This window comes from Opisthocomus hoazin, chromosome 13 (assembly GCF_030867145.1).
Source record: "Opisthocomus hoazin isolate bOpiHoa1 chromosome 13, bOpiHoa1.hap1, whole genome shotgun sequence".
Lineage (NCBI taxonomy): Eukaryota > Metazoa > Chordata > Aves > Opisthocomiformes > Opisthocomidae > Opisthocomus > Opisthocomus hoazin.
The window spans coordinates 26,637,999-26,651,545 of NC_134426.1; the positions used below are offsets into that span (position 1 = coordinate 26,637,999).

At 47.6% G+C, this 13,547-nt stretch overlaps 1 protein-coding gene across 1 annotated transcript in view; it reads left to right on the forward strand.

Annotated features, from left to right (window-relative positions):
- The window catches only part of SETD1B (SET domain containing 1B, histone lysine methyltransferase), a 55,021-nt gene that overhangs the window by 34,156 nt on the left and 7,318 nt on the right, over nt 1–13,547 (forward strand). The window contains exons 8-14 of the mRNA XM_075435074.1: nt 3,665–3,835; nt 4,807–4,894; nt 5,825–6,042; nt 6,288–6,426; nt 7,164–7,625; nt 9,393–10,952; nt 13,278–13,444. Of these exons, the coding sequence (XP_075291189.1) occupies nt 3,665–3,835; nt 4,807–4,894; nt 5,825–6,042; nt 6,288–6,426; nt 7,164–7,625; nt 9,393–10,952; nt 13,278–13,444 (2,805 nt within the window). The remainder of the gene's footprint in view (nt 1–3,664; nt 3,836–4,806; nt 4,895–5,824; nt 6,043–6,287; nt 6,427–7,163; nt 7,626–9,392; nt 10,953–13,277; nt 13,445–13,547) is intronic.

Here is a 13,547-nt window from a genome sequence, read left to right on the forward strand (position 1 = left end):
AGTTAAGAAAACAGCTTTGCATGAATCATCGGATCCTTTCTCAGCTGATGTAAAGTGTACCTCGGCCAGCAAGCAGCCCTGTGATCTAGTATGTGGTGAATTTGTCTCTACCAAAGAAAAGCTGGCGTTATAGAAAGGTTCATGCAAGCTTCAAAATTACTGTTACAGTGAGTTATTGTAAAACAAAACAAACAAACGAAAAACCCCAAACAAACAAACCAAAAAAACCCCAGCACCACAACCTGCAGCTACATCTTCTGTTTCAGATGCCAGTTTTCAGAGCAGTACCTGCACCACCTGCTTTTGTAACCCGTTTGCGTGTTCACTCTAGCGCCTGGGAGAGCTCCTTGGCTTTCCAGAGAGGCTGGTAATGCTGCTGCTTGACAGCTGTTTTATGACAGTGTAATTTGCTGTGGCTTAGAGCTGGCTGGCGTAATGTGTGGCGAGAAACCCGGTCCCTCTCCTCCTGACTAAGGCTCAGAGCTTCTGCCTCCTACCCACGAGTATGTGCTGACCAGTTTGGAGGAGGCCCCTGAGTTTCCAGAGCAGTGAAGGGAAACGGATCCAGCAAATAGTTGCAAAAGCAGCAGCTGAAGTACCAAAGAAATTGTTTTAAACCAGGCATCCGCAGTGAAGAAGCAGAAGCAAGTCAAGGCAAATCTGCGACTGCTTGGGCTCTTTTATATCCCGAGCTATGGCTGCATTTAGCATGTTCCCTCCTCACCTGGAATTTGTAACCCACTTTGGGAAGGGAAGCTGACTGTACCACAGCAATTTGCCACGGTCCTTGCGAAAGGTTATTTTGGATGTGAGCAGCCTAATTGAAAATATGAAATTGCTGCACGGAAAAACTCTTGTGCTTTCTGTCTGGGAACTGAAATGCCAGAACCGCTGCTGCTTCAGCGCACTGCCTGGAGAAGCCTCTGTCGGGCTACGCGTTAGTGTCGCATGCAGAAAAATCACACAGGTTTCAGAGTCTCCTTGCTGCTAGAACTGGGCACTCCCTGACACTGATGCAGGAGAGGATTCCTTCTCAGCCAGAAGCTCCCTGCTGTTGACAAAGGAAAACAAAATAGGAGTCATTCAGCTTAAACTGTACCTTCCTGTTGCTGGTGTCTTTATGCACGTGTGAGGATGAGCTGACTGGGCTCCTTCGTGGCAGCTGGAGGTCAGTTCCCCACGTACTTTGCCATCACACTGATTTTTCTGGAATGGACCAAGAACTCCAGGCACTGTTTGAGCTGAAACGATCGTCCAAAGCAGGCTCTGCATCGCCGTTTCCTCCCTCTGCATGGTTTTAATTGGAGCTCCTCATGGTTTTAATTGGAGCTCCTCATATTTTTCCTTACTGATTAATAGTAGTGAAAGAAATTATACTATTTTCAGAGCTTTGGAAGTGTAAATAATACAACATATATGCTTGTTTGCATCTTTTTTTCTTTAAAAATACATAAGGCAGATTTGTTGGGAGAAATAATATCTTTTGATATCTCCCATCCTTGGACCATCTAGCTGCAGCAGCCCTCCTGTTATTTCACGGGAGAGATGAAAGCTCTGCTTTGGAAGCGCGTGAGCTCCACCGTATGCCAGTTCCTACAGCAGGTGTGTCCCTCAGTGGTCACAGGCTTTGTGGGTCCACTGTCCGCTGTCTCTCTGACCTTCCCCAAGGGTACGAGCAGGAAGCCTTGAGGGTTTCTTTTTTCACCTGACTGACCAACAATGTTCAAGTTTAGTAGGACAGCAAATATTGTCTACACGATGCTGCTGGAGGGCCCTGAACCTTCAACGGTGCACAAGAAGGCAACACACTCGTCACCTCCCATGCCTCAGTTTCTCTTCTCTCTCTGTTTTTTGGCTGCTACACTCCATCAAAGGAATTTACTAGGGCAGCTGATGACTGCCAAGAAGTATCATGCCATAGGTAAAGGCTGGGAAAGCTCAAGGGTAGAACTGGTGTCCTGGGTCTGGTGTAATGGAAAACGTATGGGATGAAAGCTGTAAAGGAACATGTTGCTAGCGAAGGCAGCACGCACCATGGACCTCATCTGCCGGTGCTAGGGGAGGACTCTTCTGTGTTCCCGAATCTAGAGATAGGATTAGGTTTGAATGCCTCAGTAAGATGCATTAAGCAGAGTGCCAGGAATAACCAGTCATCCCTGGCCACAGGGTGCCGGCTGCCTGGATCCTCTGCTTGGTATTCCCATTAGTCTTGTCCCTTATTAGCAGGAGAGCTGAGCTTACGTTTCCTCTTTGGTGATTAGAGCCAGCTCCGGCAAATTAGCTCTGTTAATGTCTGTAAGAGAAACCGACGTTTAGATGGTGGTGTGCCACTGGCTGATGCGAGTGAGCATTACCTCCAGTGCCCTTGGCTCCAGAAGAGCACGGCATGCTGCCGGGCACGGCACTCTGCCCTGCTCATCCACCTCTCCACAGCTGCAGAGGTTTGAATTCCTGCTCTTCCTTCATACCTCAGCTCTGCTGAAGAGAGGTTTATTTGTGGCTGAGCAGAGAGGAGGCTGTGCATCTACCTACTGAGTTTTGTAGACCCTTAGGCGTTTCACCTAAATATTTTGATTTTCCTGTTTCACAGGGCTGGAGACTTGTGACAGTGTTTCTGGACTTGGGCTGTGGTTGCTAAGTGAACACAGAGATGTGTGTGATTTTTAACTCACTATACTGTGTGTTTCACTAAAAAGCAAAAAGATCTTCCCAGCTAAAAGGTCTGAAGTTGCTTGCAATTATGTGGGTTAGCAAATGAAGGTAGACAACATAGCGTTACGCTAACTTGCCTAAAGCATGCTAGAGTTACTTGTAAGAGGTATATGTGTAGCTGTGACTAGATGATGGGCTCCTGCAGTGTTTGGGAATTCAGGGGTGGTGGCGTGTGAGGGTGGAGGTGTATTCCAGCTCCATAGCTTCCGTTCAGAGTTCCGGACCTTCCTACAGTAGCTGCTCCTTGGCCCTTGGTAGATCCCACCTTGGTGGAGGAATGTGTTCCCTTGGGCTGTTGAGTCCTGGGCTCATGTCTGCACCTTTTTTTCCCCTTTCTTCTCTCCCTTTTACAACCTTTGCTTCTAGCATCTGTGATAGATTCTGGCCATTCTGAAGGATGGTCACTGTGGTCCCCTCACCAGGCACTGGGGAGACCTGAAGTGAGCTGTGGGGACTAATGAGTCTGTTCGTTTCCCTTGTCCTCTCTTGTGAAGTTCTTTGGCCTATGTTAAGCTGGATGTGAAGTAAACTGAGATTGTGTTTTAAAACACTCGGTGGAGAAAGCAAGGGTGTCTGCTCTGCTACCTGTCAGTGTGATGGCTCCAAATGCAACATCACTTGGTGTCCTATGCCAAGCCACTGCTCTGGGAGTCCCAGCAGGTTTGTCTCCAGCAGTTTTAGTGCCCTGTGCAGAGAAAACAGCTTCTTAAAATACAAAGCGGAGAAGGATTCTCAGAGGTGGAAAGGTCTCGTTATCAAGAAGAGCTCCTGCAGCTTCTCCCTTTCAAGTGTTTGTGGTCATGTGGTGCATCTTCAGATGCCCTTGCCTGCAGAGAACCTGATGCCTGGGCAAGGCAGTGATATTTCACAAACATCAACTGTCTAAATGGTTTCCAGAGTTTGTGTGCTCCCCAGGAAACTTTCCCTCTCAAGTGTGCTTTCTCTGTTGCAGGCCTCTCTCACTCCAGTGAAGTCTGGAGGAGAACTGGAGGAAAAACCAAAGCCGAAGGATCGAATCGCATCTTGTCTTCTGGAGAACTGGAACAAAGGAGAAGGCCTGGGATATGAGGGAATTGGCTTAGGCATTGGGTTACGAGGGGCCATCCGGTTGCCATCCTTCAAGGTAAAAACAGAGATCTGTCTTCATTGCACTAACATTCCCTAAAGGAGCATTAGGAGGACAGACCTCTCTAGGTGTGTGCCCCAAAGCCCTCCAGGCTGGTTAGCTGTGCTGTGTTCGCTGAGGAGTTTGCTTCTGACAGCATTGCCCCTAACCCACCAGTACATTGTCAGACAAGGATCCTCTTCCCCAGCCTTAGCTTTTCATCTACCACTTGTGTGAGTTGTCTCTAAAGGATCTTCCTGCTCTGCAGGGTAAATGGGACATTTGCCTGTGTTTAGGACACAGCGTTTCAGCAGGATTGTAAAAATATCCTTATGCTCGTAGTGCTTTACACCGTTATTTTTTTGCTTAGAATGTCTTGCAGTTTGGCAGCTGCGCCTCACCTGAAGTTTGGTTAAAAGTGTTCTCTGCCTCATGTGAGTTTACAGGATCAGATTTGCAAGCATAGGGTCACCTATTTTAAGCAGTGTTGGCATAAAAAATGAAAAGTGTCTTAAAAAAAGCAAGGGGGATAGCAGAGGGCGAGGGAGGGTAGAAGGCTTCCCTGAAATTAGGGTTTTGAATGCACAGAGGTGCAAGTAGAGGTTTGGGATGAGAGATTCTGCAGTCTTCGTTTAGAATAAAACTTGCTCTGAGGTTCTTTAAGATGTCCTACGCTCAGGCTGTCTTTCTGTTCTGCTCCATCTCAGACACAGGCATTTGCCAGGAGTTTTCTCTGTCAGCTTCAAAGTACTGGGTGATGACATGCACCATGCTGGTACCCAGAGTGTTTTGATGCAAATTGAAGGGGTAGAATTTCATTCACAGTGAAATTCTGTTTGCAAGCAAATAAAGGGATCAAGAGCTGGGGAAGTGGCCCTTGGTTTCTGGGTGTAAGTCACCAGGGCAAGTAAAGCAGTAGTGATTTGCTTAAGAAGTTGATTTCTGCTGTTTCTAAACTTTCAGAAATGCAAATTATGTCCTTTGTTCAGGTGAAACGAAAGGAGCCACCTGAAGCTGCCTCAGCAGGAGATCAGAAGAGAATCCGGCCCTCTACTTCTGTCGATGATGAAGATGAAGGTTTGCAAAGCACATTTGTTTGAAACACAAGAGCAGATGCGAACCACATGCAAGCTGAATTCTTTTAAACTTCACAGCAGTGTGCTCACTTACAGTTAGACGCAGAGTCACGGATCTGAGCCAAAGCCCCGCTTCCCGCAAAACTCTGATCAGCTGGGAGATGTCTCCTCTGGATTCAGTTATCTTAAATTCGCTGGTGGGAAATTTAAGACCCAGATTTTATGAATAACTCATAACCTATTTTAGTTCTGCTGATGCAGAGCTGGTCACCCGGTAGAGGGAGCTCAGATGAGTTCATGGGCTGTTCCAGGGGCATGCTTGCAGCTCACTGGGTATGTTGTGGGAGAAAGCACGTAAGAGGCAGTTTGCCCTGTGTTTGATTTTTAAAAACAAACCAAAGTTATTTGCCAGATAAGTCTATATGAAAATATTTTATCATTTTTTCCTGGAAGCAGGGAAGAGTAGAGGTAAGACAAAGCTTTGAATACCCTTTGTTTTGCACAAAAAAATGGTTTCAAGTTTGTTATGCCATAAAGTTGATTCAGACTAACAGCTGATTTTGAAGCCAAAGTACGGAAGCAGGGTTTTGTAAAGCACTTACATAAAACAAAAAGGCATTAAATTCAGGTTACCTGTTCTAATCTCAGTTGTGCCATGTCTCCTGGCTGCTCTGCCTGTAGCTTGTCAGCTTTGGCCACATGCATTTTGCCATCCTCGCCATTTCAACACCCGGCACCAAGTCTTGCCCTCACTTGCACTGTGAAATTAGTAAAATTCGCTGTGAATGAGCGAATGGGGACTCGCACACCGCATGGGCCCATTGCTCCTAACTTTGATCTTCCCAAAGGAAAAGTTTCCATGATCTTGTCAGCTCTTTCCTTCCCTTGCAAGGTATTTGATGGCAATTTCCTTCTTGGTTTTGCTCACCAGAGTCGGAGAGGGACAGGGATGCTTCCGATACGACATCTGACCTGTCAAAGAAGGATGCTGAAGCAGTGGGGCTGAGGCGGCGACCAGCAAGGCCGCTGGAGCTCGACAGCGAGGGAGAAGAGGGAGATGAGACGTCAGGGAAAGAGGAAGAGTCCTCCTCGGAGAAAGAAGAGGAGCAGGAAGAAGAGGGAGGCCTGGTGAAAGCAGCACCTGGCAAGGTGTGTTGGTTTGTGATTGCAGTTTTGAATGCTGTCTGTTGTTAAAAGGGGGTGTAGTAACTCCAGATGCTAAAGTTGCCTTCTCTAGAAGGTGAGTGCTTCTGTCTGTCCTAAGAGAACTTCTGTAAGGTTATTCCCTCGTTGGGTTCTCTGATCAGCGTCCTTGAGAGACGCTGGTGGTTACTACGGTGACAGCCAGTGCTCAGTCAGACACCGTTCATTTTTGGCAATGCTGTCTTGCAAAGGAGGAAGAGGAGGATGATGAGGAGGATGAAGATGATGAGGAGGATGAAGATGAGGATGAAGAGGACGATGAGGATGATGATGAGGAGGAGACAGGTGTAGACACAAGTGACAAGGAGGAGGAGCAGGACTCCGAGGAGGGTAAGCAGTTCCGGCGGAAGCAGTAAGCGTAGCCTTCGGGTCAGGTGTGGTCTCCCTTTTGCACTTGTAAGCTGATTTTTGTAACTGTGCACCTTCTTTCACTGAAGGACGGTTTTATACAAGTTACTGTATTACAGGTATTTTTAATTGTTACCTGCGAGGCTTCTGTGATCCCTCAGTCTGAGGGTCCCTTTGCAATAGCTCTCCAGCCCCTGAGTGATCTCAGCCCAACTCAACAGAGGGGCAGAGGTCTTCAAGCCAGCTAAGTTTGTGCTTGTTTTATGAAACATGTGTGGCTGGGAGGAGAAAGGACCAGATTTCAGACAGGGGTAATTTAGCTGCTAATAACTTGCTGTCCTATCAATCGGTTGCTGCTATGGAAGGTGGTAGTTTCCACATTTTAAAGCTGTGTGTGAAGGCAGCAGAAAATCTTAGTGCATCTCCAGTGAAGAGGCAATCCACCAATAGACCTATGTGGGCAAGGTGCCAGGCAGCGCAAGCTCTGCTGTTCGTGGAACTGCCTGTTGCATGGTGCTTGTTGTGAGCATCCAAATAGGTGGTTTAGAAGTCTCTGCAAAAATAAATAAATTAGGAGGCACCTCCTTCAAACCCACACGCTGCTGTTGATGCTGTTTCCACGCTGTTACAGTGTGGAAGTGAGATTTGCTTGTGTGGTAGACCCTGATTGTTTAATGAAGTCAGAAAGCGGAACTAATGGTAATTTGTTCTTCTTGTAGATGTAGCAAGTCCGTCGTCTTCGAAGGCTGAAGTTGAATCATCTGATGAAAGTGAGGACTCCTCTGAATTCGAGTCAAGTTCAGACTCAGATGATGAAGATGAGGATGATGATGATGAAGAGGAGGAGGAGGAGGAAGAGGAGGAACAGGTGGCTGAAGATCAAGACAGGGAAGCCATGGTTGCTGAGACAGAGCATGAACCTGCTGGTCATGAGCTTCCTGATGATGAGAGGGAAACTATTTTGGAGCTGTATCCTGTGGATGACTACATGGATACAATGGGCTTGGGACTCACAGAGCCAGCTTTGGCTGTGAAAGATGAAGGCATGGAAGAAATCAAGGCAGGGGAAGGTGAATGTGGTGAAGTCCCAGAGGCATCTATTGCTGCTGAAACACTGAAACACTTGGTTATGGAAAGAGACCAGGAGACAAAACATGCGCTGTCTCCCATCTGTAGGCCAGGTATGCTCTCCCGTGTGGTTTGGCATTTTTTACCATGTTTCCAAGTACAGTATTCTCACGGCGTCCAGTATGTGTGGTCTTGCATTTCCCTTGTGCTCTTTCTTCCTCCGGTCTTGGCTCTAGCCTAGGGGATATCTGTACAGGGGAAGAGGTCTGTGCTGAACTTTCCTTCCTAGTAAGGAGCTCTACACAAGCCATCTGCTACTAAAAATACTGTGGTTATTGTATCCAGAACCTTATCCTGGGCCAGTTTAGTTAGTGCCCTACAGGAACTGAACAGTTGTCATCGTCCGAGGGTGACTGATTGGATGGTGTGGTGGCTGAAGCTCAAGATAGAAAAGCCATGGCTGCTAGAACAGAACAGGAGTCTGTGCTTAATGAGTCACTGCTGGCTCTTTTTTTTTAATACTGAAGCAGTACATGACTGGAAAGCTATATGGGGCAGGTGAGTGGATTTTCAGAATTATATCTAGTTCCCAATATTAGTATTTGTGAGGTGGTATTTTTTAATTAATCCTTTTAAGTGAGTGATACTCCCTCCTTTTCTGGAAGAAGGAAATTGTCTTCATTCTATACGAGTGTAGTTAACCCAAGGAAATTAGAAACATTTTACTGGAACAGGAGTGAAGATGCATAAAGCTTGACAAATTCTGCAGCTGGGGGTAATTAAGAAGTTAAAAACTGTAGCCATCAGGGAGAGCACATCTAGTGTGGCCTACAGTGTCAGCCTTGGTGTCTGAGGACTGGGCAGTATTTTGCCACTTGGAGAGCTGGAAATCCAGTCCCTGCACAGGCTGTTAAAATCTGAAAGCCGTAAAGAGGTGAAACGTTCAGCTGGGCAGGGCAAAGAAGAGCCTGTTTTGCACAGATCCTTTCTAGAACACGTCAGTGTGCAGAAAGGACATAAATTCGGGCAGACCTGCATTTGGGCACCTTGACGTGTGGAATGAGCTTTACAGGTAAGCTGTGGGAACAAGCTCAAACCACAGCATTCTTGTGCAGCACAGCCCAGTCGTACAGGAGTTACAGGGATTGAGTATGAGTCCAGCGACTGTCTGGTTCTTTCAGCACAAATGGGGAACACTTCCCTTCCAACTCTCCAGGCATTTTCACCTGCTTTTGCTCTCCCACTTGAAAATGTTATTTTGAGCTGCCTAACAAGATTCACTGTTGATTTCTCTTGGCCCTGGCCCTAAGGGGGTAAATAAACTCCAGACAAATGAGCCTGCTGCAGAGACCGCAGCATATAAATTGCCTCATTGATACCATCTGAGTGTCTGCTCACTCATTACAAGGGCTTCCCTTCACGTGTTGTTCAAGAGCGTTACTGCTCCCTCCTTGGAGAGCTGAGGGTGCTTTTTGGCCTTGCAATTAGTTTACCTTCCCACATTAGAAAAGCTGATAGCTTGGGGCTCTGACAGCTCTCCTCCAACGTCCTCGCCCCACAATCCGCTAATTCTTTTTATGTCTGTGTAAAAGGTGGTCAGGGGTTTTGAAAGCAGAAAACCTTCGTTCTGGCCTGTGTTATAGCAAATCCTCAAATTAATAGTGCGTTTTTTTTAATGGTCCATTAGGGATGTCTGTGGTAGCATCTAATTACTCCACACTCGGTGCCTCCAAAATGTAAAGCATTGAAGTTTTTAAAGCCTCCCAGTGGAATTGAGCTGTTCTGTAATTGCGGCGTCTTAAACATGCCTTTACTGGCAAGTGGCGAGTAACTGAGTGGAAGCAAAGCTCCTGATTCTTCTCTTTTTTCCCCCCTTTCAGAGGAAGAGTCTGAACCTGCTACCATGCTGGAGACAGAGGTACAGGAAGGTCCAAAGCCTGAATCTCAAGATGATGAGGCGGGGCTCTGTCTCTCAGCTCCAGTGGGAGTCTTCGGAGAACCTCTGCCCATTAAAAGCAGCTTCTTTAGCAAGTCTGATGACAGCAGCAGCTTAGAAGTTCGTGTTAAAACAAAACTGCCCTTGGCAGCGGAGGAGGACGACCGGCTGCCTCGCACGCCTGGACGGGAGGTGATGATCCATTCGGAGACTGATACTCTTTTGCTTCCAGCCCACAAGGTGCCATCCTCCATGCTTCCCTTACCATCGACTCCTGGTAAAGAAGAATCTTTAGTTCCTCCAGAAAAGTTCCCTGAACAATTACTGGTGACCAAAACGTCCGTGGAAGAGGAGGTTCCTAGGACTCCTGGGCGGGACATTTTGGCCAAGTCTTCACACCCCCTTGCGAAGTCGCAGAGCACAGACACTGTTCCAGCCACGCCAGGAAGCGATGCTCCACTTACGGGAAGCAGCTTGACCCTCAGTTCCCCTCAGGTCCCAGGGAGCCCCTTTTCCTACCCATCCCAATCTCCTGGCATTAACAGTGGCATTCCTCGGACTCCTGGGAGAGATTTCAATTTCACGCCTACTTTCCCAGAGGCTGGTGCTACCATTCCTTGCCTTCTGTCTGGCAAGAAACAGTCAGAGGATGAGCTCGATGAGAAACCCTTTAAAGAGCCTCTTGGTGCTTCCCTGACGATCAGCATGAACAGTGTTCCTTCCCCTATCCCCTTTGCCAGCCCCCCACAAGCAGATTTCCGCACAGACATCGGTCTGCCACCTGATGAGCCAATACCTGTAGCAGTCCTGCCGTGCGTGCATGGAGATGGAAGAATGCCCATTGAGGAATGCAAGGCAGAAGTAAAATCTGTTTTGCTCTCACCAGAAGTACCCACTGGTGCTTCTATTCTTCCTCCCCCACCACCACCTTCCATTCTTCCCAAAAGGAGGCCAGGTCGGCCAAGACGGTCACCACCTTCTGTCCTCTCGCTGGATGTGTATTCGAGCAAAACCATAGAACCTCCTCCTGTGCCAGTGGCCTTGGTGGAAGGTACTGTGGGCAAAGAGCTGTTGAGTGGACATCCTGATGCTTTCTATGGACTAAAAGATCCTGAAGCCGTCACCCTGGATTTCAGGAATGATGGTTTCCATGAGAAAATAGCAGCTGAGACAGTTGCAGAGAAACTGCCATTTAAGGAACTGGAGAACCAGTGGAATGAAGACTTCAAGGAAGAAGAAGCTCACGTGAAACCTAAAAGACAGTGGCGACGGCCGAAGAAGACCTCTGAAGACCTCCCAGTGATTCCTTCCCCCGAGTATTCCCCACCCCGGCCTCAGTTCAGGCCACGCTCCGAGTTTGAGGAGATGACCATTTTGTATGATATTTGGAACGGAGGCATAGACGAGGAAGATATCAAATTTATGTGTATCACATACGACCGCTTGTTGCAGCAGGACAATGGTATGGACTGGCTCAATGACACCCTGTGGGTATTCCATCCTTATATCCTTTCTCACTGGCGCTCTGTGTTCCACAAGACGTGTAAGGTGCACTAGGCGGTCACTGTGTAGGACTTACAGCGCAAAAGACTGCGTTTGTTGGTGGAAGAAGCATTTGCTTACTAGAATAGCAATTGCTTATATCAGCAGGGAATCTTAGACTGGTTTATTCCCTGAAGCTGCAATACTAAAATACTGCAGAAGTGGCTGTTTTTGCTGCATTTTCACTCTAGGACTGCAGGGAAGATCTGCATGCACCTCTTCTGGGGAGATTTCCTCGCTCATTTGAGAAGCTTCCGTCTGCATTTAAACCAGGCCTTTTTTTTTCAGCTTGCCTGTGGAATTTCTGGTCTGCACGCACAGGGCTTTAACTTGGAGCTAAAACTTGCTATAAAAATAATCTCACCATCTGTGCCCAAAATGATGAGTTAGTGGTGCTAGCAGCTTTAACCTGCTTTGAGTTTGAAATACTAATAAAAGCAATGGTTTCTAAGCGGCACATCAGGGACAGGCTCAGCCCTGGGATGCTTATGCTGCAGCGGGGAGCGCGTGTGGCACTGGCTGGTGCTGGTGGGGCAGGGTCTGCCCCCATCCCCTCCCTCCCTGCCCGTGAGCTGTTGATCAGCAGCACAGGCTGTAGTGTTGAATCTCAGGGAGCGTCTCAGAAGAAGGCTCTACGTGCATACGGCTGTCAGTAGTGATCTCCAGAACAGAGCCTAAAAGGCCGTGCTCATAACCTAAGAACTCTCTAGTAATATTTTTAGGAAGGATATAGGGATTTATATGTTAAAGAAGACAAATGCACCGCCTCGTGTGTTGTTAGAGATGGCGTGGAGTTAAAATATCTCATCCCTTACTCCCTGCAAGACATGAAAGCAAAAGCAAAAAAGCCAAAACGCTTAAGACGGTCAGTGATATGATACTAACAAAAAGCAAGTGGAGCTCAGTGCTGAGCTGTGTGTTTTTATCCTTTCTTTCTCTGCATCTTATAAGGGCAATGTGTAAGATTAAATTTATAGTTTTCTGCCTTTTCATACCAGTGCAATAGTCTTGAAATAAGTTTATTTAATTGCTTAAATACTCTAAAAGGATGATGAAATACATCATGTGTCTGCCCCATTTGGGGAAGCAGTTCGAAAACCAAACCAGTTTCAAGGCAGGAGTCATTGGCCCGCAGTGGTGGGGACCAGAGCCAGCGAAAGGCAGAACGGCGCGGCTGAGGGTAAGGCTTGCCTGTGACCGGGCACTTAAATGTGTTGGCGTTTGGCAGCTTGCATAGTGGAAATACTTGAAATCTGTTTCCCTGTTGATGAGGGTTATGGAAACAGCAAATTTACAGTCACTTTTTAAACCATTTAAAAATAATCTGCAGCCAGTTGCCAGTTCATGCTGTGCTGCACTGCACAGTGGGTGTGAACGTTGCTGCAGGGTTCACCTGCTTTGCAGCAAGCTCCCACCTCAGCACTCCGATTTCAAGGCCATCGCTTCTTGCTTTTTATGGTCCCTGTGCTTCAATTTTGTGGTAGTAAGGATATCCATGACTTACAGGGAGCATTTTTGGGTAGATCTCGGTTGTTGTAGGCTGTGCGTTTGGGGTGAGCTGCCAGTGTACAGTTCCACTGTCCTTCCAGAAGCGAAAAGACCTGCAGGTGCCTTCTGCCTGCTCAGGGCAGTGAGTCCTTGCCAGGCCAGCTCTAGGTTTTCTTGACTGATCAGGACAGTGGGGTTTGAAACATCTGCACAGGGTCTTTCCCTTCCTGTTAGGGTCTGAAGGAGCCGATTTACCGAGGCCGGTGAGAGCAACGTCTCTCCAAGCCCTTTGGGCTGAGGAGTGTTTCTTGCCCGCCTGTGCTGCTTCTAGCCCTGCGCGGTGGGAATGATTGCTGCTGTGAGATCAGTGCGGCGTCTGCGGGGCTTGGGGTGGCTGCAGGGAGTTTCTGGAGGCAGAAGAAGAGCATGTCACTCCAAACAGAGAAAACGGTGCATCCAGATGGCTGGGCAGCTGCTGTCTGTGTACGTAGTGGGTGCTGTGGGGAAATCCTTTCTCAAACAGGCTTCTCTTGACAGCTTAACCTTTTTGTGTTTAAATTTTCATTATCTCTTGACTGTAGTTCCCCAAAGCGCGCAGCTAAGAAGGAAAGACCATGCTTGGTTTTCCTGTAGGCGTGTGGGCTTCAGTGATGTTTTTTTATTTTTCAATAGCATTGTTATTTTTCTAACCCCCCCCCAAAACCTTCCTCATTTTCCAGGCTCCCGGCATTAGCCCCATGTTAAGCAAGTTTTGTCTGATATCCAGTGGTGGCTGTGTTTTTCCTTAACTTCTTTCCACCTACTAGCTTTTCTACCCCCAAGAAAAAGAAGCGGGATGATGGGATGCGGGAGCACGTGACGGGCTGTGCACGAAGTGAAGGCTATTACAAAATTGATAAGAAGGACAAACTTAAATACCTCAACAATAGCCGAGCTTTCGCGGAGGAGCCTCCAGCTGACACGCAGGTGAGGACCTGTCCTCTGCTGACTGACGGGGTGTGAATGGGATTTGACTTTATACGGTGTCACACATGGCGGATGCTTGCTGCCTTTTGGCACGAAGGGAGGT